Source organism: Cyphellophora europaea, assembly GCF_000365145.1.
Source record: "Cyphellophora europaea CBS 101466 unplaced genomic scaffold supercont1.5, whole genome shotgun sequence".
In the NCBI taxonomy this organism is placed as follows: Eukaryota; Fungi; Ascomycota; class Eurotiomycetes; order Chaetothyriales; family Cyphellophoraceae; genus Cyphellophora; species Cyphellophora europaea.
The window spans coordinates 1739467-1763453 of NW_008481811.1; the positions used below are offsets into that span (position 1 = coordinate 1739467).

General features: G+C 53.7%; 10 protein-coding genes across 10 annotated transcripts; 5 read left to right on the plus strand and 5 right to left on the minus strand.

Moving 5' to 3' along the window:
* Positions 1-199: 199 nt before the first annotated feature.
* On the minus strand, positions 200-3354 carry HMPREF1541_05939 (uncharacterized protein; the record flags this gene model as incomplete). The annotated part of the gene is made up of 2 exons (XM_008720276.1): positions 200-3265; positions 3316-3354. 2 exons carry the CDS (start codon positions 3352-3354, stop codon positions 200-202), a joined length of 3105 nt encoding a protein of 1034 aa, XP_008718498.1.
* Positions 3355-5141: 1787 nt separating this feature from the next.
* HMPREF1541_05940 (uncharacterized protein) lies at positions 5142-6228 on the plus strand (the record flags this gene model as incomplete). Its single annotated transcript, XM_008720277.1, has 5 exons — positions 5142-5219; positions 5270-5462; positions 5516-5727; positions 5776-5850; positions 5902-6228. 5 exons carry the CDS (start codon positions 5142-5144, stop codon positions 6226-6228), a joined length of 885 nt encoding a protein of 294 aa, XP_008718499.1.
* An 886-nt stretch (positions 6229-7114) lies between these two features.
* Positions 7115-9678, plus strand: HMPREF1541_05941 (uncharacterized protein; the record flags this gene model as incomplete). Its single annotated transcript, XM_008720278.1, has 2 exons — positions 7115-7143; positions 7191-9678. The coding sequence occupies 2 exons, from the start codon at positions 7115-7117 to the stop codon at positions 9676-9678; spliced, it is 2517 nt and encodes an 838-aa protein (XP_008718500.1).
* Positions 9679-9966: 288 nt separating this feature from the next.
* Positions 9967-13359, minus strand: HMPREF1541_05942 (uncharacterized protein; the record flags this gene model as incomplete). The annotated part of the gene is made up of 1 exon (XM_008720279.1): positions 9967-13359. The coding sequence occupies one exon, from the start codon at positions 13357-13359 to the stop codon at positions 9967-9969; it is 3393 nt and encodes a 1130-aa protein (XP_008718501.1).
* Positions 13360-13673: 314 nt separating this feature from the next.
* Positions 13674-15077, minus strand: HMPREF1541_05943 (Sua5/YciO/YrdC/YwlC family protein; the record flags this gene model as incomplete). The annotated part of the gene is made up of 1 exon (XM_008720280.1): positions 13674-15077. The coding sequence occupies one exon, from the start codon at positions 15075-15077 to the stop codon at positions 13674-13676; it is 1404 nt and encodes a 467-aa protein (XP_008718502.1).
* A 628-nt stretch (positions 15078-15705) lies between these two features.
* Positions 15706-16091, plus strand: HMPREF1541_05944 (uncharacterized protein; the record flags this gene model as incomplete). The annotated part of the gene is made up of 2 exons (XM_008720281.1): positions 15706-15862; positions 15910-16091. The coding sequence occupies 2 exons, from the start codon at positions 15706-15708 to the stop codon at positions 16089-16091; spliced, it is 339 nt and encodes a 112-aa protein (XP_008718503.1).
* A 48-nt stretch (positions 16092-16139) lies between these two features.
* On the minus strand, positions 16140-17954 carry HMPREF1541_05945 (uncharacterized protein; the record flags this gene model as incomplete). The annotated part of the gene is made up of 1 exon (XM_008720282.1): positions 16140-17954. One exon carries the CDS (start codon positions 17952-17954, stop codon positions 16140-16142), a length of 1815 nt encoding a protein of 604 aa, XP_008718504.1.
* Positions 17955-18950: 996 nt separating this feature from the next.
* HMPREF1541_05946 (uncharacterized protein) lies at positions 18951-19712 on the plus strand (the record flags this gene model as incomplete). The annotated part of the gene is made up of 1 exon (XM_008720283.1): positions 18951-19712. One exon carries the CDS (start codon positions 18951-18953, stop codon positions 19710-19712), a length of 762 nt encoding a protein of 253 aa, XP_008718505.1.
* Positions 19713-20009: 297 nt separating this feature from the next.
* Positions 20010-20525, minus strand: HMPREF1541_05947 (uncharacterized protein; the record flags this gene model as incomplete). Its single annotated transcript, XM_008720284.1, has 1 exon — positions 20010-20525. One exon carries the CDS (start codon positions 20523-20525, stop codon positions 20010-20012), a length of 516 nt encoding a protein of 171 aa, XP_008718506.1.
* Positions 20526-21486: 961 nt separating this feature from the next.
* Positions 21487-22986, plus strand: HMPREF1541_05948 (uncharacterized protein; the record flags this gene model as incomplete). The annotated part of the gene is made up of 1 exon (XM_008720285.1): positions 21487-22986. One exon carries the CDS (start codon positions 21487-21489, stop codon positions 22984-22986), a length of 1500 nt encoding a protein of 499 aa, XP_008718507.1.
* Between the last annotated feature and the right edge of the window lie 1001 nt (positions 22987-23987).

Genomic DNA, 23987 nt, shown 5'->3' on the forward strand with positions numbered 1-23987 from the left:
CCACGAAGCAGGACTAGGCCAATGGTGCTGTCCCGTAAGGGGTATGGACGTCGCAGAAGGGAACTGTCAATTCACCACAAGATTTTCTGCCGCTCCCACGAGTTCCTAAATCTCATTGCTCCAATGAGTGACACTGACCCATTTTACCTCAGTCCATCGAATGTCAATCCAGCTCCCCTAGGCTCATACAGCGAAGGCTCTACGCGGGCTCTGGCGGAGCATGACTCTGCTTCTCCCGCCAAAGCCAAACAGCGTCTGCATTGTACCAAGTAAGTGCTCTCTCAACGTCTTGGCCAACTCCTCCGCAATAAGGGACAAGCATATCCACTATTTGATCCCCAATATCGTCTGTAAGTCTTACAAAGGACAATATCGTGCTCAGAAGACGAATCAGAGCTCCCAGCACTTGCGAACGCGGAGATCTTCCCGTCGCAACGGAATAGTCACGGACTGCTAGAGACTTCGTGTCTCTCTTGGACTCCTTCGTAGGCTTGCGACGACTCTCGACATCCGAGAAAAGCTTCTTAAGCAGAGGGAATATTTCGTCAATTCGACTAGACATGAAACTTCCGGCTCCCCTACAGAGCGTGGCGATGACATCGGCAGCAGCACACGCGTTGTATGCCGTCTCGCCCTCGTTGTCGTCCACGACTGGTGTATACGCCAGTAATCGAGGCGCGACTACTGGCCAAACGCTGTTGATCAAGGGCAAGAACGAGTTTTCGTCCATAGCTAGTAGTGGCGCAACCTCATCCAGTAACTGCAGCAGTGTCTGACGTACCTGTGGTGAGGGGGAGGTCAAGTGAGGGACTGCCGATTGTGCAATGCTTAGAAGGAGCTTGTACGACTTCGAAAGCTTGTTCTCTTCCTCCTTGGCTTGTGGACCTGTTTGACTCTCGGGCCCATCCACATCTGTCTGGAGCATGTCCTGGTCAACTTGCTGATTAGGCAATACCTCGTCTGTCCAAGGCTTTTGAGGGGCCCTCGCGGGAGCTGCGTCATCCTCGTTCATGATCTTGCGTTTTCGCGTCCTTCGTCGAACGAGATCATCCAGTATGTCGTTCAAGGACGAGCTCTTTTCCGCTTGTCTGTAATGCTCGGGCTCTCTCATACCGTTTGTAATAGTAAGATTTGGTCGCTTCTTGCTTTCGTCAACCATCACTCTGAGGACCTGAAACAATGCTTCGACAAGCCGAGGATAGCCATGAAAGTTGTCAAGCGCCGAGAACATGCTGCCAATGAGATCATCCAATTGAGGCACGATTCGAGCACCGCAAAGGCGGACCGTCATCAGGAGGACATGTGGAGCTTGAGGAGTGACGTCGAACGCATTGAGCTTCATGCCAACAGAGTTGATGAGGTAGTCGGCGTTTTCGATTAGCATGTGGCTGGTTGATGGATATTGACAGGCGGTGGCAAGGAGGTTCAAGCCCGTCATAGCATGCTCACGGAGAGCGGTGTTGTGGCCTCCAAGCAACGAAAGCATTGGATAGAGAGTTTCTAGTAGCTCTGGCCTGTATGAAACGTCCAGCTGCTGAGCTTGAAGAACAGCGACTTCGATTGCCAAGGCCACAAGTCGCCAGTCACTGGATTCGCCTCGGTACTCTTCGTCAACGAGCCATGGGAGAGCAGCAGCGTATAGGTCTGATACGATCTGCGGCTTACTCACACGCAAACCTTCTGTCCCCTCTGCCTCGATGAAGGAGTCAGCATTGAATTCTGTGCCTCGACTTCCTGACAACGATTGCAAAGCGAGCCAAGCAGATGTGAACTGCTCCGCAGGTACCGCATCTGCTAGCCGGTCCACACAGACTCGAGCTAGGTGGTTGCTGTACCCAAGAGTCGTAAGGCTGTCAAGCGCTAGGCGAAGCTCATGTGCTGATCCATGCTCGCTCGTACGCTCAAAAAGAAGAGACCTGAAATCTTCTGATGCGTTGACGGTTTGGAGCTGTGAAAGGGACGGCAAGGCGGTCGCCGATTGTTCAGTGAATAGTTCTGCAGGTCCAGAACCAGGATGGAAGACATTTAGCCCTTCGATCAGCCCCCCTGCAAATTTTGAAAGCGCCTGTTCGGAGACTTCTGCGACATGCGAAAGCAATGATAGCGCGGCTCTGATTTGTCCGAACAACTGCACCTTTGGTCTATCCTCGCTGGTACGCATAGTCCTGGGAAGTGCCCGACACCAGTTGTATAGCTTCTCTTTCAAGATATCGACGAGTACTGGTTGGGAAGTCATGAGAAACTCGACTTTTGATTTTGTAGATGCAGAGTCGTCAAATTGTGCAAGGTGGATCAGCGTCTCGACGGTGATCGGAAGCGAGTCGGACAGTGAACGAAGACAATCCCCAATGACCATGAGGCACAGGTCTGCTAGGGCATCTCTGACTTCGATGTGGTCATGACTACGAAGCCTCATTACCTGAGTGAGTGCAATCTTGACCTGCTCTGTTGTGGCTCGGAGCCAAGAGTCATCAAGTTTGTCCAGTTGCTCATCTTGAGAACTTGTGTCGGTCGCTGAAGCTTGAGGAGGGAATACAACATCGTCAGCCAGGACAGCACGAAGCAAATCTCTGAGTAGAGCAAGATAGGACGATAAAACCTTCCTGGTGCGACGCGCTTTGGTGCTCGTGCGCAACGCCTGAGTGAGCGAAGACGCTGTGCGCGGCAGCAGGCTTGCGAGGGTCATGCGGCTTGAGATCGACGAGACGATTGCATGCAGTGCCTCTGAGGATGCAAGCTGTACGTTGTCAGACTCACTATCCGTGACCGACTCTAGCAGCAAGTAGACCAACTGGTCTATGATATTCCTGGATCCTGGATCATTGAGCAATTGATGGGCTTCATCCTTTTGCGTCAGCTGCTGAACAATGACTTCTACGCAGCGGAAAGCAAGCGCTTTGATCTCGGCAGTTGGAGCCTCGCCACCAGGTCTGGTCTGTCCCCCTGCAAGGAGACTCATCAAGATGAGGAGCTGTTTGCCCATCTCTGGGGCGATTGTACTGCGCCAGCCCTTGGAGAGTAGAATGATGACGCAGCGAATCGCGGATTCGAGACATGTTGAGGACAAAGACTGAGCTGAATTGAATATGTGAGTTAAGGGGAAGAAGGCGTATTCGGCGAGCTTTGCGTCGAGTGCTGCTTGAACGTTCGGACTTTCAAGGGCACGCTGCACATCTTGAAGAGCATGAAAGACCTGCTTGACGGTAGCTTGGCTGCCTTTGAAGCGAAGGGCTATCGCACTCAATTCCACGCAGGGTGGTCGTAACTATTAATCTTAGAATTTGGTGAAACAGGCGGGAAGCCGGATCGCCGTACCTGTTGGAACGCCTGCTGTCTGGCGTGCGACACTGCCATCTCCGCGACATGCTCTCAGCTTGGAATGCTTGTATCCAAGTTGGTCTGTTTGACATGAGCAAGTACAAGGGATTCAGACTGCTTGTGTGACAAAGACTCATGCAGCACAATGTGACTTGCAGACTTCGATGCCTTTCACAGCCTCGTCACGTGCTAGAGGCCTTGGCAAAATGATGCACAATACAAGGTCCATTGTTCTGTGCTGCAAAAGAGCGTCGGAGAATGCAGGAAAGTCACCTATCATGCAATCATAAATGCCAGGAAGCATATGAGTGAAGGGCCGAAGGTGTGGCGAGTGAGAGGCTTGTGAAGCCACTTCAGCTTGCATGACAGGGTTCAGCCGGGCAAGGATCTACGCACGCGCTCAAGGTGGAGGACACCTTGAGGACGCGTTGACCCAGGTGTAAGTCACGATGCGCTGGCCGGACGATTGGGCCGACAAAGGAAGGTTAGATCGAGGTGACGATTTGCACGGCAGCTGAAAGATCTTGCACACTGTCGGTACTCCGACTACGATGAGCGATAGATCGACGGGACGATCGACTGAGCCCACGAGCTGAGGTTGGGTTTCGGAGCCCGGGGACTCCAAATCGCATTTGCCAGCATCTGGTTTATTCAGGCACGGGGGGTACTCCGTACCTGAATCTTGCTTCACTCTGAGCTTGATCTCGAGAACTTCCAGCCAGTACCAATTCCCATCTCCGTTGGAGAGATTGCCTCAGCAACGGGTAAGCGAGTAGCAGCCCCAGCCGTCCAACCGACAACCGAGAAACGCCACGAGGCAAGGCCCAGCTTGGCGATAATCTCCAAGGCGGCTTTTGACAGGACAAGGGAGTCCGAGTCTGTGTGACAGCTGCCGTTCCTGCACAACCCTTCAAACACAGGTCAAATCATGTCGGTGTGACGGCGGGAAAGGCGGCGCAATGGGGTCAGTTGCTTAGGTACAGATACGCAGGAAGGTGCAGTAGGGTAAGGAGTAAGTACCGGGTAGGCTGGTGGAGCGCTTGGAAGAAACCTGGAAAATGTCAAGATCTGGACCTGCAGCCGAAGGACCAAGTGGGGGAGGCTTGATAGGCGGGACGACGGCAGAGGCCTGCGATCTGAGCTGTCTTAGCCTATCATCGCCCGTAAGCCGGGGTCCACGCAGTACCTTTTCACGTCAACCGAGCAAGTCTGTGTCCCAAGCTTGACCACCGCTTGACCGTTGGTTGACAAGGAACTGGCTGGTGCTGCCTTGTTTTCGGGTCTCGGTGCCACCAACGGTCCTGAATCGCGTAGAAGCAGTCTTATGAGACGCGACAGCAAACTTAGAACGGGTAGACAGAGTTGAAGGTGTGCAGCGACGCTGACTGTGTGTACGCAAACGACGGCCGACCGACAAATCAACGTCATTCGGGTCAAGCTCTGAGCTCTCAGCTGTCAATGCTGCCGAAATCGATAGTCAGGGCATAGTGAGGGGGACTCGGGGGAGGCTAAATCGTTCGCCAGCCCAGATCTTCACGAGCTGGCAGGACACTAGTAACCTTAACTTCAAGTTGCAGCTTCAAGGCCCGCGTCATTGCCGCAACTAGAGCACCTACGGCCGCCAGCTTTGTTGTACCTGCCCAACCTGAACCAGCCATTCGTATTTGTCTCTTAAACCGCTCCCGCCTCTGTCGCACTCCTCGATTCCTAGCTTACAACTCTCACTCACCTACCTGCAGTCTACTCGTTCATCTCGTAACTCGAGTATCTCTCGCACCTCACAACCCACCCTACCAAGCTCCAAACTCCTAGAATCTATCATCATGAAGTCCTTCATTGCTGCCGCGGCCTTTGTTGGCTCTGCTCTCGCTCAGAGCCTTTCAGATCTCCCTCAATGCGGTGTATGTTTGCCTCATAGCACTGTTTGAATGCATACTGACCACTGTTTCAGCAAACTTGCATCAACAACATGCTTGCTGAGGCTGGTAACCTTGGTTGCCCTCCTGTCAACGGCCAGCCCGACGCCGTCTGCCTCTGCGCCAACGCCAACTTTGGCTATGGTGTTCGCGACTGCACCCGCGCCGTCTGCCCTGCCGATGCCGTCAATGGGGTCATCGACTACGGTCTCCAATACTGTGCTGGTGGTAAAGATGACCCTTGAGCAATAGCCGTTGCGAATCGCTGATCTGTCTCTTAGCTGCTAGCAGTGCCTCTGGTTCTGCTTCTGGCTCCGCCCTGTCCGCTACCGAGGCCTTGACTGCCACCGGCTCCCTTGGCGGAGCTGCTGGTGGTATGGTCACCACCATTGTCTCGGACGGCAGCACCATAGTCAGCACTATTACCGGCGCTGCTGGAGGTATGGTCACCACCATTGTCTCGGACGGCAGCACCATGGTCAGCACCATCACCGTAAGCTTAATACTCCCGTCATGATGGATTCAAACTGACACGGAATAGGACGGCGCCGGTGCCGCTGGCGCAATCGTGACCACCATTGTTAGTGATGGAAGCACTCAAGTCAGCACCCTCACCGTAAGTGCCTTCGTTGTTGATTATTGCCCTTTTCAATCTGACGACGTCTAGGGTTCCGCTGCTTCAGCTGCTGCCTCTGCCACCGAATCGGGCGGTTCTGCTGCTTCTTCTGCCACCGAGTCGGCCGGTTCTGCTGCATCTGGTGCATCCGAGTCTGCTTCGTCTGGCCTCTCGTCCGCTTCCGAATCTGCCTCGTCCGAAGCTGGTGCCGCCTCTTCTTCAGCATCTGGTGCCGCCTCAAGTGCCAGTGAGAGTGCCGGTTCCGCGGCTAGCAGCGCTACCGGTAGCGAGAGCAGCGGCAACTTTGCGCCTATGGCTACTGTTGCCACCCATGGCCTTGCTGGTGTCGCTGGTCTGGCTGCCATCATGCTCCTGTAAAGAGCGCAGAACTCTCTACATCAATCTTTGCCATTTGCTTCGGTCCATTCCTTGATACCCACAATACCTTACGCTGCGACGCATACCTAATACCCTATGGCCGGGAAAATGGAGTACGGCGGTAACGACATGCTATGCTTTGACGGATCGTGAACGCACTCCTTATTAGAGCAGGCTTCAGTCTGTCAAATAATCAAACTCGTAATCGAGTTCAGATTCAACGTAATGCAGATACCGAACGCCATGCACTTCGAAACACTAGTCTTCCTTCATCTTTTGTAATCTGCAACGTGTGTCCGTAGCCTTGAGGCACACGCGTCTTTGTAGACCCTTTTATCTCCATGTGTGAGTCGAAGACCTTCCCAACCATTATGTCTGCACTCATTTGGCGCACCGACATTTCAGGCAATTAGGCAGCAGAACAGTCAACAGAGAAGGCATATGGCATTCGTTTGGGCATTCTGATAATTCGCAGGCAACCATCGCCTAAGGGTAGTCAGCCTGAAACCAGCTGTGTAACAAAATCGAAATGACATGGTCTGACCTCTCTCAGCCCTCATATTCTGGTATCGATTGAAATGTTGGCCCGATGACCTCACGCGTGCCACTTTAATGGATTTCCGGAACGCGTCGCGCCTACATTGAAGCCTTCCACGTTATCTTCGGCCTGCTACAATCTTCAGCTTTTAAGTATATGACCGCTGTGCGAGGGGTGCCGTGCTTCTCGGCCTTCCCAAGTGTCTTTCGAGCGTTCCGACAGAAAACCACGGTATTATCTGTCCCACCGTCATCGACTGCCTCATCATTTCGATGGTGTAGTGGTTACGCGACATTACGATTCACAAGTACCCATCAGCATCGGGCCTATTTTTTGCTGCTCAACAACATGGCGCAAGGTCGTCAGTCAACCCTAGGGTATGTCAACAATACTTGATTCTGTGTACTAAACTAATAGTGCGAAGAAAGTTTCTTGGGAAGCAGCAGAATGGCACAAAGCCAAAGTCTCAGTCGACGCTATCGTTCAACGGCAAAGACTCCAAGAAGCCTAAGGCCGAGCCCGTCGAGAACGATATTGATATGAGGGATGAGGTCCCCTCGAATGGTCATCCCACGAGTGACGCGGAGAGCGACCACTCCGCCTCCAAAAAGCACAGTCGCAGCCCCGTTGAGGAGGAAGAGGAGGATTCGGACGATCAACCTGTAGTGAAGAGGAAGCGGGTCACGGCTCCCAGGGAGCCTGCGCCGAAGCAAGCTACACCCAAACGGTCATCAGTTGCGAAAACTTCCCCCAAACCCTCCAAGAAATCTCCGTCACCAGCTGTGGAAGAAGTCTCGGAGGAGGAGGAAGAGGCCTTGGAAAGTGAGGAAGAGAAGCCGAAGACCAGCAAGAAACAGGCCGCAAGCATTCAGGCTATAGTCAAGAGTGCTGGTAAAGACCCATATCCGGACTGGAAAGCAGGTGATCCCGTCCCTTATGCCGCTCTCTGCACCACCTTCTCCCTGGTCGAGCTCACGACAAAGAGACTGCAAATCATTGCGTATTGCTCAGCCTTCCTCCAGCAAGTCCTGCGACTCACTCCCAATGACCTCCTACCAACCGTCATGCTTATGCTCAACAAGCTAGCGGCGGACTATGCTGGTATCGAATTGGGCATCGGTGAATCTCTGATCATGAAAGCCATCGGCGAAAGTTCTGGTCGCTCTTTGGCTGTCATCAAGGAGGATCACCGGAAGATTGGGGACCTCGGTCTGGTTGCTGCGAAAAGCCGCTCCAAGCAAGGCCAGATGTTCAAGCCAAAACCGTTGACAGTCCGCGGCGTTCATGGGGGCCTACTCGAAATCGCCAAAATGGAAGGACACGGCTCACAAGATCAAAAAGTCAAGGCCATTAACAAGCTCATGGCTTCGGCAGACGTTTCCTCGGCAAGTAAGGCCGTTGACATTTCCAAAGACAAGGGCGGCCCTTCTGAGGCCAAGTTTCTGGTCCGCTTCTTAGAGGGTAAGCTGAGGTTGGGGTTGGCTGAGAAGACTGTCATTGTTGGCCTTGCACAAGCGGTTGTCACTCACGAAACGGCCCAAAAGGGCAATAAGTTGCCATCTACCGAGCAGCTTGCAAAAGGCGAGTCTGCTCTCAAGCAAGTGTACAGCGAGCTCCCCTCTTACGAAGTCATCATTCCGGCCATGCTTGAGCATGGCATATCCGACCTTCACGAGTCTTGCAAACTTCAACCAGGAGTGCCTCTTAAGCCGATGTTGGCTAAGCCGACCAAGTCCATCACCGAGGTGCTTGACCGATTCGAAGGCAAGAACTTCACCTGCGAGTACAAATACGATGGAGAACGAGCACAAATTCACTACGTGGCGCCTGAAGCTGAGTCCAGCTACCCTACCGCCGAGAACACTTTGGTAAAGAACTCGAAAGCTTTCAAGGGACTTGCTTCGATATTCTCACGCAATTCTGAAGACCTATCTAAGAAGTATCCTGACATTCTCGAAAAGCTTGATACCTGGATCAAACCAACCACAACTTCATTCGTCCTGGATTGCGAGACTGTGGCGTGGGATCCTCAAAACAAAAAGGTGTTGCCCTTCCAGCAGCTTATGACCCGTAAGCGCAAAGATGTCAAGACTTCTGAAGTTACAGTGAAGGTGTGTGTCTTTGCTTTCGATATGCTCTTCTACAACGGCGAGCCTCTTGTCAAGAAGTCTCTTCGCGAGAGGCGCGACCTGCTACACGAAGCATTCCAGCCTATCGAGGGCGAGTTTGCCTTTGCGCAGTATGATGACACAGCAGACATTGAGGAGATTCAAACTCTACTTGATGATTCGGTCAAAGCCTCTTGTGAAGGCTTGATGGTCAAGATGCTTGACACCGATGAGTCTGGATACGAGCCTTCCAAGCGCTCCCGAAACTGGCTCAAGGTCAAAAAGGACTACCTCTCTGGCATAGGTGATTCACTCGACTTGGTTGTCCTCGGTGCCTATTACGGCAAAGGCAAACGCACTTCCTGGTACGGAGCTTTCCTCTTAGCAGCTTACAACCCCGAGACGCAGATGTTCGAGTCCGTGTGCAACATCGGCACCGGCTTCTCCGAGCAGCTCCTTGAGGAGCTCCACGAGGAGCTGTCCGAGATTGTCATCGACAAGCCAACATCCGACTACTCGCACAGTAGCGTCAAGAATGACCAGCCCGACGTGTGGTTCCAGGCCAAGTATGTCTGGGAGGTTAAGACTGCTGACCTCACCCTCAGCCCGCGGTACAGAGCGGCAATCGAGGAGATGGGACTCGGCAAAGGCGTCTCCCTCCGCTTCCCGCGTTTCATCAAGAAGAGAGACGATAAGAAGCCCGAGCAAGCCACCAGCAGTGACCAGATTAAGGAGATGTACCAGGCGCAAGAGGCGGTGACGAAAGAGCAGAAGACCGGCGTGGATGATGAGTTTGAGTACTAGGCTCGGAAGGTTCGATTTGCGAGCATGGATGGCTTCAGGTGCTCTGATAGGAGGTACGGCTTATGGAGTGGTTGCCTCTTTCCAGAGCATGGCATAGCATAGCGTATCATGGAATCGGACGGGATCCCATCCACGCATGGCTGTTGTATGAAGGCTTTGAACAGTCTATCGTGTTCCTTGTGCTCTTGGCTTCCGCCGCTGATGGAATCATCGTACACTTTCCATGCATCTCACGGAGGACGGTAAGCTGGGCCCAACGAACATCGCCACCATGCCATGGGAGCAACATCACCGCTTCTTGCCCCCCTTCGAGCCTCTAGCCGCGGCGCCCTTCCCCTTCCCTCCCCCGCCGCCGCCTTTATTCCCCGTCGCGCCCGCCAACATCCCACCACCCTGCACGACCCGACACCCCCTAACAGGCACGCACCCCAAGACCTCCACGTCCCGGAGCGCCTTCAGCCTCTCCAGCTCGACGCGCCACACCTTCTCCTTATCACGACTCGCCTCATCCACGACCTTGGGCCCCCTCTTCTCCAGCCCCGCCCACATGCCCAGCACCTCGCGCACCATCTTCCCCTTCTTCAGGTTCCCCGGCTGCAGCTTCACCTTGTACTTGTGCCGGCTCAGCGCGCCCCACGGGGCGCACACGGGTATCGCCGCCAGCACCTCGTCCCCCGCCGCGGGACTCGCCACGATGAGATCCACGTCCTCCAGCTCGCGGCGCTCGCGCTCCAGTTCCTCGGGGGACACCTCTTCGTCCACCGTTTCCGCGGCGCCTGCCCCTTGGCCGGCGGCCCCGCTAGCGTAAGCGGCAGCTAGGCGTTTCGCGCGTTCCTGCTCGCGGGCCGCGGCGCGCTCGTGCTGCGCCTTGCGCCGCTCGCGGTCCTGCGCGGCTTTGGCGTCGCGCTGGCGCTTGGCTTCTTCTTCGGCGGCGCGGCGCTCGGCGGCTTTGGTCGAGCCCAGTAGCTCCATGGCGAGGGCTTTGTCTTCGTCGTCTTGGTGGGCGTATTTCTGCGCGGCCTTTTTGGCTTTGCTGCGCTTGCCGCGGGTTGTAGGGGCAGCGGGCTGGGGTTTGGATTTGGTGTTGTTGGTGGGCTGGACAGGTGCGGAGGCGGCGATCGAGAAGGCGGGTGTGTCGGGGCGGGTGCTGGGCTCTGTGGTGGAGGGGATGGGGTCTGTGGGGTCAGAGGTTGGGTCGTCGTCGCTGGCTTCGTTGTCGTCGTCGTCGTTGAGAGTCATGTCCTCCGACGGCCGATTGGTATCTTGCGGGAGTGAAGAGCCGTTGAGTTGCAGAGGATTAGAGCGTGGGAAATCCGCCTCTGCTTCGTCGTCGCTGCGGGCGTCTGAGGCATTGCCTTCCTCCTCATCGGCAGCTGCGGTATTCGCAACATCTTCTTCAATGTCATGCTCTGCAACATCTGCCGCATCTTCTACGTCTGGCACGATTTCGGCGCCGCCATCTTCCTTATCGGTATTGTCCTCATCCTCCACCTCTTCCTCGTCATCAATTTCCGCTCCAACTTCAGAATCCCGCTGATCCTGAATGTTCAAGTCACGAACGCCTTCATCCAGCTGCTGTTCGCCACCGCCCACTCGAAGCTTGCCGTGGTTCTTTCTACTTTCCGCGCTGATAAGCCACCCAACCGCGAAGCCTAGCAGTAATTGCGTGGGTGGCAACCAGTTCTTCTTGCCCTTCACCGCGACACCACCACCACTGATCAACTCCCCCGTCTGCTCATGCACACGACTCACTCTCTCTGCCTCCACCCACCACGCACTCATGATAGCCTTGCTCTCCCACGCAGTGCTTCCACATACGCAGAACGCTCCGGCCTGACTCAGCGTGCCCGGTGGAATTACAGCATCTGGTGTTTTCGGGTTGTTCTTCACCACGACTGGACTCGCGCCCGGTAAGTCTGCATGTACGTAGATATCCCCCTTTCTGAGATATCGACGGAACAAAATCTCGCTCTGCGGCGCATCTTTACCCGACAGCACCAGATAGCCGTCGGACGAAATGAACCACAGGAACTTCTCGAACCAGAAAAGCTGCCGGACTTCACGAAGGACGTCCTTCTCTTGCTTCAGGCCGCGCTTGAGATCTTCGGTGATTTTGCGCTCGGTGGACTTGAGAGCCTTGGAAGACGCCTGCAGGGTTTTTTGCTCTTTGACGGCAGCGAGCTTTTTCTGATCGTAGTACTGTCGGGCATTGGACCATGGCGAGAGGGCGAGATCGATGTCGACAGGCAGTCGCTTGTCCTGAGATTTCACTTCGGGCTTCTTGACTGTGCGAGTATCTTCATCGTCGGAGTCACTTGCTTCACTGTCGGTTTTGTCCTCGTCTTCTGAATCAGAGTCCTCAAAGCTCGCCTCCTCCAGCAACAGCGTCACAGTGTTCTCCTCCAGCTTCAACGGCAGCTTGATCATGCTTGCGACCACATTGCCGCGATCCTGCTCCCCCTCGATCAGCTTCCCAATATCAACCCAGTCCATGCCCTGGCCAATTAACCCATTGATAGCTGCGCACGCCTCCTCTACCCGATGTGTGTTCACCTCAATCGCCTGTGCTTTTCGAATGTGGATTTCCTGCACGTGTTGCAGGGCACCGAGACGCTTGTCGTGCTCGCTCTTCGCCGACTCGATCTTCTGACGGGCGCGCTCTTCTCGCTCGGTAAGGCGGGAGGAGAGCTTCTGGGATTCGATGGAAGAGTAAAAGTCGTCGACTGCGGCGTTGAAGCCTGGGATTTCGAGTATGTGTGTTCTCTCCTTCTGGGCAAACTGCGTGGGCCTGAAGGGGTGAAAGTCGTCGTAAAGAAGCGACTCGCGGGTTGGCTGCGTACCACTTTCGGCCGGAGGAGCATCATCTTTTAGCTTTGCCACTATGTACCCATGCCAGGGGCCGGTTTCCAGACCCCTGAAGAGTGACTCGGCATGTCTGAGGGATTGGATGACTTTGTCGAGCTTCGAGTCGTCCTCCAGAACGGATGATATTGACCACGAAACATCGGTCTCCGTCTCCGAGAAGGCGCAATCAAGCAGATGGGCCGGATACTCCGGGAATCCAGCGCTCAAGGCTTTCCTGAGGTCGTCGCCGCCCTTGGCTCGCTTGGCCTTCTTCCCGCCAGCCTCTTTAGCTACCTCTGCCCGGGCAGCAGCCTTCTCCAGCGCATCTCTAGCCCGCTCTGCGCTTACGGGCGGCACTCCGTTGTAGTTCTGCTTTGCCTCAAGCACATACTTGCCGCCCACCCGCACATCGACATTGTCGTCACCTTCATTCACCTGCCGCAGCAACGCGAGCACGTTCAAGTCGGCATCGGTGAGAATGACGTTTCCCGCGGCGAAAAATTCGAGGTAGAGTTTGTACTGGCCCGAGAAATCGATCTCAATGACTCTGTCCGTGCCGATCTGCTTGACGCCGGTGACTCTTCTGCTCTTCAGATATTTCCGCAATCGCTTGACGAATGGAGAGGGCTCGGCAGCGGTGGTGCGGGCGAAGGATGTCAGGTGACAGCGGAAACCAGAGTCGACGAGCAACTGTTGTTTGGAGCCCGGTTTCTGGAATTTGAAGAGGAAGATGCGTGATGACAAGTCATAGATGTTGGAGACACGCAGAGAGGTGATGACGGAGGCAAGTTCGAGAGACAGGACTCGGACGTCGATGGACGAGAAGCGTTGTTTCATCTTGCTGATGCTTCCTCCACGGGTTGGGTATAGGGCAATGCAACGGAGTAGGGACTTCTCAAGAATTGCAGGTCTGATGAATATTGGATTGTTAGCAAGGTGACGTCGTTGGCTCGCATTTTCGACCGTCGTCGTTCGTCTTTATTTCCCCGCGGAAGTGGGGCTTCATTCACTGCCTGAAAACCTCAGGACTATTTGTACACGGCACAAGACAACTACTTCCCACGTAGAGCACGGTGCATTGAAGAACAACGTCTAGAGTCGCCCTCATGTTCTTGCAATTTATGAAATTTGATCATCCACCTCATATGTTCCTACCATACTCTTTCGCTGCTAGCCTTCTCGATGCGATCAATGACAGCGTCAACCACCGTGCCATCTGCACCCTCTTCTGTAGCATCTACCGCCTCAGCGAATATGTAATTACAACCCAGGTCGTCGAATTTCCGCAGCACATAGAAAAGCTCGTGAGCAAGCCTGCCGATATCAGGCCCGAGATTTGCTTCATGAAGAAAAATACTGTGGCCAGTGTTGGTCATGAGAGTTGCCACATCCACTTCAGTTCCCAGAGTAGTGTGAGAGCCTGGTACGGGATCTTCGCCGTTGCTTGTGGCTCCTGATGCCGTCGGTTCCGCAAGCCCAGCAAAGCGTCCCCAGCGTCGCGTGATGATGCCAATATTGGTGTGCTGGCTGGGATGTAAGGCGCAGAGCTCTTTCATCTTCTCGGAAACGCGACCTTGCGCAACAGCCTCGCATGAGAAAAGGATCAAACGTCCTTTTGGAGCATAGTGCCGATACTTCATGCCAGGTGCACGTGGCGCCCCGTTGATATCCACCACGTGCATATCCTCATCTTCCTGAGGGGTGGTAGCCCCGGTACCAATGGGCGTTGGTGTGCCGGAATTGGCAGAGCTGTGTCTCTTGTACCCGATCGCTGTCTTCGTCCAGACACCTCCTAATGCTCTTAACTGCGAGAGACTGATACCCCCCGGCCGCAAGATGAGTGGCGGATCATGCAGTCCATCGACAACTGTGCTCTCAACGCCCACATCACATGGTCCACCATCGAGGATAAAATTGATCTTCCCATGCAAATCATCATACACATGCTGTGCGGTCGTAGGGCTCGGCTTTCCCGAACTGTTAGCACTTGGGCCCGCGAGCGGTGTATCGGTAGCTGCGATGAAAAACCTCGCATACTTGTTGCTCGGAATGCGGAACGCAATTGTGTCCTGCTCCGGATGCACCTTTGGGCTGAAGGAGGACATAGCCGGAACAGGAAGAAGAATAGTAAGTGGACCGGGCCAGAACTTCTTGACTAATGGAGCGTACACGGTGGGCAGCGGACCCTGTATCATGCGTTCGAGGTGGGCAACTGAACTCGCGTGAACAATGAGAGGATTATCGGACGGCCGGCCCTTGGTAGCGAAGATTGAAGTGACACATGGGGTGCTGATTGCAGAGTGTCCTAGCCCGTACACCGTTTCCGTCGGAAAGGCAACTGGTGGAGCAAGACCATACTTGACACTCTCAATGGCAGATTGCAAGCTCCGCGCATAGTCACCACCTTGGGCGATAGCTTTGTTGTAAACATCGCGGTAAATTTCGTCTTCGGCCGACTCCGGGAGGCTCAAAGTGCGAAGATCAACAACTCGAGTCTTGCAGTTCGTGTATGGCTGGTAGCCGACGGGCAGATCCGATGTCGATGAATGCTCCATGTTGGTTGATGTATGGTTCGCACAAGAGGATACCGAAGCTGTTGTGAAACTTTCTGACTGTGGTCGCCGGACAAGGATTTGACTTAGAGTGGAGATGATTTTGTGTGCTGGTCGTTTGCTCATATGTTACCGACTGGGTAGATTAGGTATTTTGATTAGGGGTACAAGTACAAGTACGTTGTCTGTGGTCGAGTGAAACCTCATATTGATTCAATCAAGACGCTTTGGTGTCGGCTGAGGTGAAGGGCGAGGACCTCAAGCACTCATGTTCGCGTGATTAGGATGATATTCTGGAAAATGGGGATGACTTTCAAGATCGATCTGTGAGCTTTGCTGCGGTTGAAACGCCGCCAAATCGAGTTTAGCGAGGACTATCAGTCGTGTTGAAGTGCAATGAGGCGTTCAAGTTTGTCCAAACCAACAATTTGTCCGATCCTACAAATTGTGGAAGAGCGAAGTCAGTTATCAGGAAAAATATTCGTGAAGCAAGGCTGAAATGCGATCGGGCATAAGGCTGAGCAGAATCGCTGCGAGCATATCTTGTACCACCATCCGGCCTCGGGTTCGTCGCTGGTCTATTTTCTCACCGCAATATACGCCTCGAGACAGACATCGTTACTTATCATTTATGGCTTCACCGGCCGGAAAATACGTCCTAGTCTACTACGTCCCCACCGAGCACTCCATGGCTGTCACAGCGGCTGTGCATGCTACAGGTGCCGGAACCTGGCCTGGAGGTACCTACGGAGAAACCTGCTTCATTACAGAAGGCACGGGACAATTCAGTGTGTTAATCTGTGCCAGGGAAAGTAGGGTTACTGATCCTTCCTAGGACCACTTCAAGGCGCGAATCCAAATATAGGCAAGGTGGGAGATCTAGAGCAGGTCAACGAGCACAAGGTGGAGATGGTGATCTTCGGCAAGGATGTAGCTTTGCAGGCCGTAGGGGCGCTGAAGAACGCACACCCGTATGAAGTGGTGGCATATAGCGTGGTCAAAGCCGAGGACTTCTGATGTGCCCTGGTGCTTTCGCCATCAGAAGGTACATGAGTGTGACTATGCCTATAGCCCACCTGCACTACTCCGTGGGCTCGTCGTCACCGGACTCTGTCGGGAAGCGACAGTATCGACCTTGGTTTCCAGCATCTTAACATACGTGTTTTCGCTGTTCGGACTCGCCGCCAGGCATCCGAAAAGCATCCTAAGCTCTTCGCTTTCACTCCACTGCAGGTTGGCAAGTGTCAATGCGTCCATCAATGTATAGGCGATCTCGAAGATCTTTTCAAAGATGCCCAAGCCATGAACCACAATGGCCTCGTATTGTACTTGGTTCAGGACTCTGCACATGTCTTTTGCGATGATGATGGGATAGTTGTAGTAGAATACTTGGTCGGTTGCATCTGAGGACACAAGTCCCTGCCTCATAGATGCTTGCCAGAAGATTAGCCGAAGCCATTGATGTGTGATGAGCACGTCGGCCTTCTGGACTTCGGTCAGGGCGTCGATATCGGCGTAAAACTCATTGAGCGAATGCTGCAGACCTGCGATATTTTCGTACGGAGCAGTTGACGTGGAGTCTGAGCGCCATAGATCAATAAACTTTTCGTCTAGGATCGCAAAGAGACTCGCCAAAGCCGTGAAGCCTGCAAGCACACGGCTATCTTGCTCGTCAAAGAACTCAGATGGCACGACTGGCAGTTTCGTGATCGTGGCAGGTTTATTTCTTAGGATTGCGAGACCCCGTTCTGTTACGAAGAGGATGGCAAACGTCCGACGCGCACATATTGCCTGAATTGGGTTCATACCGATGTATGTAGCTTCGTGATGAAGACCTTGGTCGTAAGCCATGCCGACTGCTTCCCGAAGATAAAAGTAATGCGATCTTGGCTTTTTCAGTTCGAATAGGGCAACACAGATATGGTAGCTGGTCTGAATGGCGGCTAATGTACCATGCTCAATCCAGTCGTAGTTCTTCCGCATCTGAATGGCAAGTTCGAGGAACTGCCGTCCCAGCTGATGTCGTTTTTCGAGGGACAGGTCGACTTCAGGAGAATCATGAAGCACGGTGACAGAACATAGCGACAGGATCAAGACCTTCTCCTCCATAGAAAGCTCCTCTGCTTTGGACAACCGTGCAATGAAGGATGGCTCATGAATGAATGGTCGTATTGAGTAGACATGCCGGAAATACTGCTTCATGCATTGAGAGAGCAGCAACGCAGACATGCCGACTTCAGCCGCTAGACTAATGAGTCGCGGCTCTACTGGGTATGGTGCCGAGTCCGACCGATATAAGTATTTAGGACCGAGAGCTGGCATAGGAGAGCTGGCAGCGGTTGAGGTAGGCGGCGGCGATTGTGGAGTATTTGTGGAGGACATGATAGCATCTATAGAGGGTGGCCGGTGCGAGAGGGTATCTAATTGCGGTGGGCTTGGTTGTAGTGGCCGGCCTGTGCTGCTCGGTGCAGACGTCGGTGCCTGGATCGAAGCACTTGTGGGTGTGTTGGTCATAGGTAACGGCTCCTGGAAGATTTGTTGTGCTAAATCATTGATAGACATGTAACCTGAGGCCGAGGACGGGGCGCTCAGCTGAAGGAGGTCTGATGTGGGTATCTGCCACGAGGCTGGAAACTGAATACCACCTTGTGCGAAGGTCTGAGGTACGTTGCCGTTCTGCATATCGTACGGCACTGATCGGGGAAGGTTCATGGTGTCTTGCTGTGGAGGAGGATACATGTCTGGAAAGCCGGTGCCTAGAGGTGATCCGAGAGGTGTAGAAGACAGGGAGCTGTCATTGGAATAGGAGCGGTGCAGATTAGGTACTTGCATTTCTAGTGCTGTGAGGTCGAATGGCGGGAGGCCGGTCTCCTGCACCATGGTGTATTCGTGCTCATCTCTGAGCTTCGCAATGACCGAGCCGGAGCCCTTCTTTGGACCGCGCTTCTTTCTGGCAATGTCGCGCGTACAGGTGAGCTTGCTTTGGGTGCATCTGAGTGAGTTGTAAGCACTGCCTGGTGGTACTACTATATGCAATGGCCCACCTCTCGCAGGGAATTTTGCGTCCGTCGCACTTCACCTTCCGCCGACGACATTGGTCGCACGGAGGCAGCTTCAGAGGTTCGTGTGACTTTCCATCTTTCTGCTCGGTATCATTCGTCTTTGTCTGGGTCAACGCCTCGTCCGGTGACGTCGGCACAGATGTCACGTTGGCCATGCTCCGGGGAGAGGCGTGTCCCTACCAAAGTGAGGCAGTTGAATGTTCAGCTCATGGGCGCAGAAGGTTCGGAGAGGAGTAAGTGTGCTTTATTGTCGTCTGTAAGGTCAATGGAGGGTTGTGGTGTAACACTCGCGTGATGTACTAGAGGCGTCCTGCGTTTAGTAAATGTACTTTTTATAAGGCCATGTCAGCCGCGGCGGTTACGCATGCCAATTGCTCACTAGGTACGACTTGCCTCCCGCATGCCTGGAGGAGAACGGGATTTGCACATGTTGGGCAGTCATCCGGCGCCGACCGCACATTGTGGGGGAGCTCGGTAAGTTTGTTGGCGGGGAAGGGCATTTGACCTGCAGCAGAACCCCTGCCCGAATGCACCTGATAGCCTCCTGCTATCTACTAGCATCTCAGCTAGCAGTCTTTTCCAAAATCAGTCTGTAACAGTATCAGGAGGCGAGCCTCACAGGGGCGAGCGAGGAGCAAATCGACTTGGAGTTCGCTCATTTCCTCGTCAGAATAGGGCAGCGGGTTACATGTACCCCAGCTAGGTGTTTGCCAAGATACGGCCGCCCCTTTTACAGTCCGCTACGACGACTCTAGGCCAAGTTCTTCTTTCTAGGGGTCCTTACAACCTCACAAGAGCGACCAGAGCAGCCAACATGGCGTACAAGGAATTCCACATCGACAATGCCACCATTTTCGGCCTGGCTGTGGCATTGACCATCATGCCTGCAGCGCAACTTCTGGCTTACCGAGCACTGCCCAAGACCACTCCCCTCAAATACCGAGTTCTTTTCTTCTGGCACGCCTACGACTTTCTGACCCATTTCATCCTTGAGGGTAGCTTTCTGTACCACTGCTTCTTCTCATATCTGGATCTGGACGAATCTAAGATTTCCAAGGGCGAAGGGTACCTCCGTGGTGCTGACGACGTGGCCTATCTGTGGAACAATGTCAATCGTCGCTACGGGGCAACCTTTTCAACACACTTTACGGCTCTGCCCTGGATCGAGTATGGAAAGGCCGATCTTCGCTGGCTGTACGCCGATCTGAACGTCGTCTCTCTCGAGCTTTTGACGGTCTTTCTCGGTGGCCCGGCCGCAACATACATCTGCTATCAGATATACCGCGCCATGACGGTTGGCAATGCAAGTGCTAAGGCCTCACATATGTCAAAGCTCTGGTTCGCTGCTACGGTTCTGGCCACGGGAGAGCTCTATGGCGGCTTCATGACTTTTGCTCCGGAATGGCTTTCGGGAAGCATTATGCTAAATACGGATGACCCAGTGTATCTGTGGTTTTATCTCTTCTTCTTCAACGTCCTATGGGTCTTCTTCCCTTTCTGGGTTTTATATTGCGCGTGGGGAGAGTTCTCGTCAGCAATCGCCGCAACGGCTCGTTCATCGAAAAAGACGACCTAGTCGCCTCCTTTGTACGGCTGTGGCTCCCTCAACATGGCCAGGCCAGGCGGCACATTGAGGGGCTCATCGCCTTCAGCACCCCGGATCTCATCGACAGCAACGACTTGAAAACCAGCGTCTTGATACATCTTGGCTGCAACAGGTCTCGCAAAGAGCCAGCCCACAATTTTCTGCCTGTCAGCCATGTCCAGGCCCCACTGGAGCAGCTTTCTCCCGATCCCTTTCTTCTGGTGGTCTGGATGCACCATCATCCGTCGCAAGTCTATGGGCGTTAATGTCGATGCCTGTTCGCGTTGTTCAAGGGAGCGACTTACAGACATGCTTCTTGCCCCGGATTTTACTTATGTAAATGTTTCCGTGTGTGCGATGGAATTCATCCATTACTTTGGCTTTTTTTACAGTGTCGATGACTTGAGAAGATTGATTGCCAGTGTCCAAGGTCCCTGTCTCATCACCAATGGCAACCTCTTCAGGTCCAATCTCATTGGGCTCCCCCACCACTTTGTTGGCAAAAGGGTCCATCTTTGGTATCTTGATATACCCGATGTACCAATGAGAGACACCAACAATCTCTTCACGAATGCCCCCATTGTCATCCGTTATATCGCAGACGGCCTTGAAGGCGAAGTCGGTTGTATTGTCTGGGTTAATGGCATCCATCAATCTCGTCACTGTGCTGTCGTAAAAGGATTCGCTCCCGTAACGATCTAGGAATGTATGAAAAGGGTCTGAGCTCACAGCGGTGACGCACAGTCGCGCGCATGCGGGGACGTCGGTGGTCGATGTGATGAGTTCTATTCGTACCTCTGCCATGATGCGCAAGGTGAATTGCCATAGAAGATGCCACAGAAATCCGCATGAAGATATAGAAGCTTATGAGTCAAATTGCGTGTTGCAGTCAAGCACTCGTATTTGATGCATCAGAGTCAGAATTCCCATTCCCTTCCCCCACTTCAAGCCAGCATCAATATCCGAGGTGTAACAAATAGTACCTCGTCGGTATACCAGTTCATGTTTCCGACCAGCAGGCACAAAGCAACCCTACGAAATTTCATCAAACGAAATCCACCATGCCTGGAGGTCGCCTAAGACAGCCGGCAGTAGATCCCGTCGCACAAAATGGACAGCACTGGATCTGCGTTCCTGCAGCACCGGATCGACTTTAGCCATGGGCCGGAAGTGCAGCCGGCTTGTACCCCAAGCATCAGACCGACACGTCTGGAGCTGAGAGCTGCAGAGAAATGGAGAATTGGGCGAATCTGACACTCACCAGCCACGCTTCTTTGTGGCGCAGTCGGTGCCACGCACGAATCAGCAATGCTGAGCTGCACGGGTCTTTACCGCCAACAACTCGTCCATGCAGCAATCGGATGCCGCCAGTTTGCTCCCAGAGCTCCTCTTCTGCGACACTTATCTACCAGTGGTTCAAATATGTCGAGACTTCCTCCATTTGCCGCCCTGCTTCCTCCGCAATAGCCTCTTACCGGTGGCTTTGTCTTCGATGGTCCGCTACGTCAGCCCGTTCTTCTACCGCCTGTCACTCTTCGGCCCGTTGTTTCGAAACAAAGTCGCAGAAAGGCGCCTGTGACCGTGCCTTTGACTCTCTCGGTGTCCATCGATTGTGCGTGCGGGTGTCATTGTCAAACAAAGGCTGTGTTCCAACAGTGCATCTGATATACCCCGCCAACGCCTCTAGCCGCCGACTGCGAGATATATCCCACCCGACCCAGCCTTGCGTACAACGGTCAACCACATCCCACTCGATACTCTCACAATGGCTGCCCTCGTCCAGACCATTGCCATTGTCGACAAGTCCAACAAAGTTGTAGGAACCACAAAACAGCTCAAGAATGTCTTCAAGGAAGCCAAAATCGCCTACCTCGAGCGCAAAGCCGAGATTGTTGCCGATAGAAAAGCCAAAGAAGACCGTGAACTGCACAAAGCCCGCAAGCATGTCGAAGCAATGACCATCGCAGATGATGCTTCCGTCGCCTCATCGCGTCGCTCTCACCGCTCACACGACTCTCCTCGACGGCATCATCCTTCCCGGCGCCATGCCCACTATGAATCCGATGAAGACGACTATGACCGACACAGAGAACGGCGTCACCGCCCTTCGGCCCGTGAACACCGCCATAAATCATCTGCCTCGGTTCGCAGTGGTTACACCACTAGCACCCGCTCCTCCTTTGATTCATCTCCGCGCTCTACTCATTCTCGCTCTCGTTCCATCTCCCAATCGCCACGTACCCGACATCTTTCCCTCGGTCAGTTCAATGATGATCTGGCCGTGCATCGATCTGCACCTGCATCACCCACCGGACACGAGCTTCAGCGCCGTCGCACCGATGGCCTCGCCCTGCAAACCAAAGATCGCCGTCCCTCTGTAGGACACCGCTCCCACTCCGCCACCGATATCGACATGGATTTAGCATATGGCGAATTCCATCCCTCTTCGCTCGAGCGCCTATCACTCGATCCCGCAACCGAGCAAAAGCTTCAAAAGCAAGAACTCACAACCCTTGTTGCTCGCGCCAAAGGTCTACTCGACGAGGCCAATTGCGCACAGCACAGCGTCAAGGCTATTGTTGCACATCTGCAGAAAAACCCTGATGCCATGGCCGCCGTAGCACTAACTCTGGCCGAAATCAGCAGTCTCGCAAGCAAGATGGCACCCGCCGCTCTGGCCTCTATGAAAACGGCTGCACCGGCGGTCTTTGCCCTACTGGCATCACCACAGTTCCTCATTGCGGTGGGCGTTGGCGTCGGCGTTACGGTCGTCGCCATCGGAGGCTACAAAATCATCAAGAAGATCCAGAGCGGCAAGGAGGGCAAGGAAGGCAGCATGGACGAGATGCTGGAGGTCAAAGAGCTGGACCGTATCGAGCACTGGCGAAGGGGCATCGCCGATGCCGGAGACGACGCATACGAAGGCAGTGTCGTCAGCGGCACAAGTGTTGAAGGCGAATTCATCACCCCTATGGCCGCACGCAGTATGGGACACTTGCCTCCCCAGCCGGAATCCCGCAAGGACAAAAAGGAGCGCAAGAAGGAGGAGAGGAAGCGCGAGAAGGACGAGAAGAAAGAACAGAAGAGGATCAAGTCCAAGAGCGGCTCCATCCGTAGCGACGGGGGCTCTGTCAGTAGTACTGGCTCCAAGCACAAGAGCAGCCGCGTCGAGGAGCTCGTCCGCGGCAAAGACGTGGTCAAGAAACCGAGTCCGCTGCGCCGCATGTTCACCAGCAAAGACACGAATAGCAGTGTCGCTTCATGAGACGGCCCAATTACAAATGGATGACAAGAGTGCTCAGCGGGCTAAACACACACTAGAGCGGACAGCCGAGCGCGCTGGAACTGCTGGCACTGCTGGAACCAGCATGGTCTAAAAGTCTACAGCACGATTTTCCCTCCTTGGGTCTAAACGACGCTACGAAAGCATTTCTCTACTACTACAAGCAAGCAAGCAAGCAAGCAAGCAAGCAAGCAAGCAAGCAAGCGAAAGCGACACGTTACGAATCGACACGACACGAAAAATACCCTTATACATATGGTCTCATTATAGGGAGCGAGAGATATTCGCGCACCCTTAGCTATCTGTTTTTTTAGCGTAGCGTAACGATATGAACTGAAATGGACTGATTGGTAGAACAAAGACCTATCTTTTTCTGAAGCGCTCGCTATACCTACAGCATGAACGTGGTAAATACTGTGATCGAGAATGTTCTGTCCTTCGAACCTACTATATTCCAACTTACCCATGTGCTTTTGTACTCGTGCATCCCTTGTCCTCGACCTGACGAGGAAGAATTCTTCTCCACGCCCGAGTGAGGGCTGCTTGTGTGTCTGTCTATACATGACCATGCATCCCGCACCCCCTATGCTGTATCTACCCCGGGGGGGGGGGGGGGGGGAATGGGGGAAAGAACATAACCCTCAAAGGCCGAAACGCAGCTTACTCAGTCTCAGTCTCAGCGAAAGATCGAAACACATTTATTCAGCTTGAATATAATGCTGTTTTGCTTTTTTGTTTGGGTTGTTTGTTCTACCCCCATCATGTTCTGTTCGATGCTATACATCCATCCGTTTTTTGGAAACCACCATGACCATGACCATGACCATGACCACCAATCTTGCCCGCAGTCCAGTTCCGCCATAGACGAGTTATGCATAGCCCCTGGCAATGTAATGCATGAAATAGGCTGTTGCAGCGGCTGCCAACTGGTCCTAATGAACGCTATACAATGCCGCTGCTGCTGCATCCAGCGACTTATCATG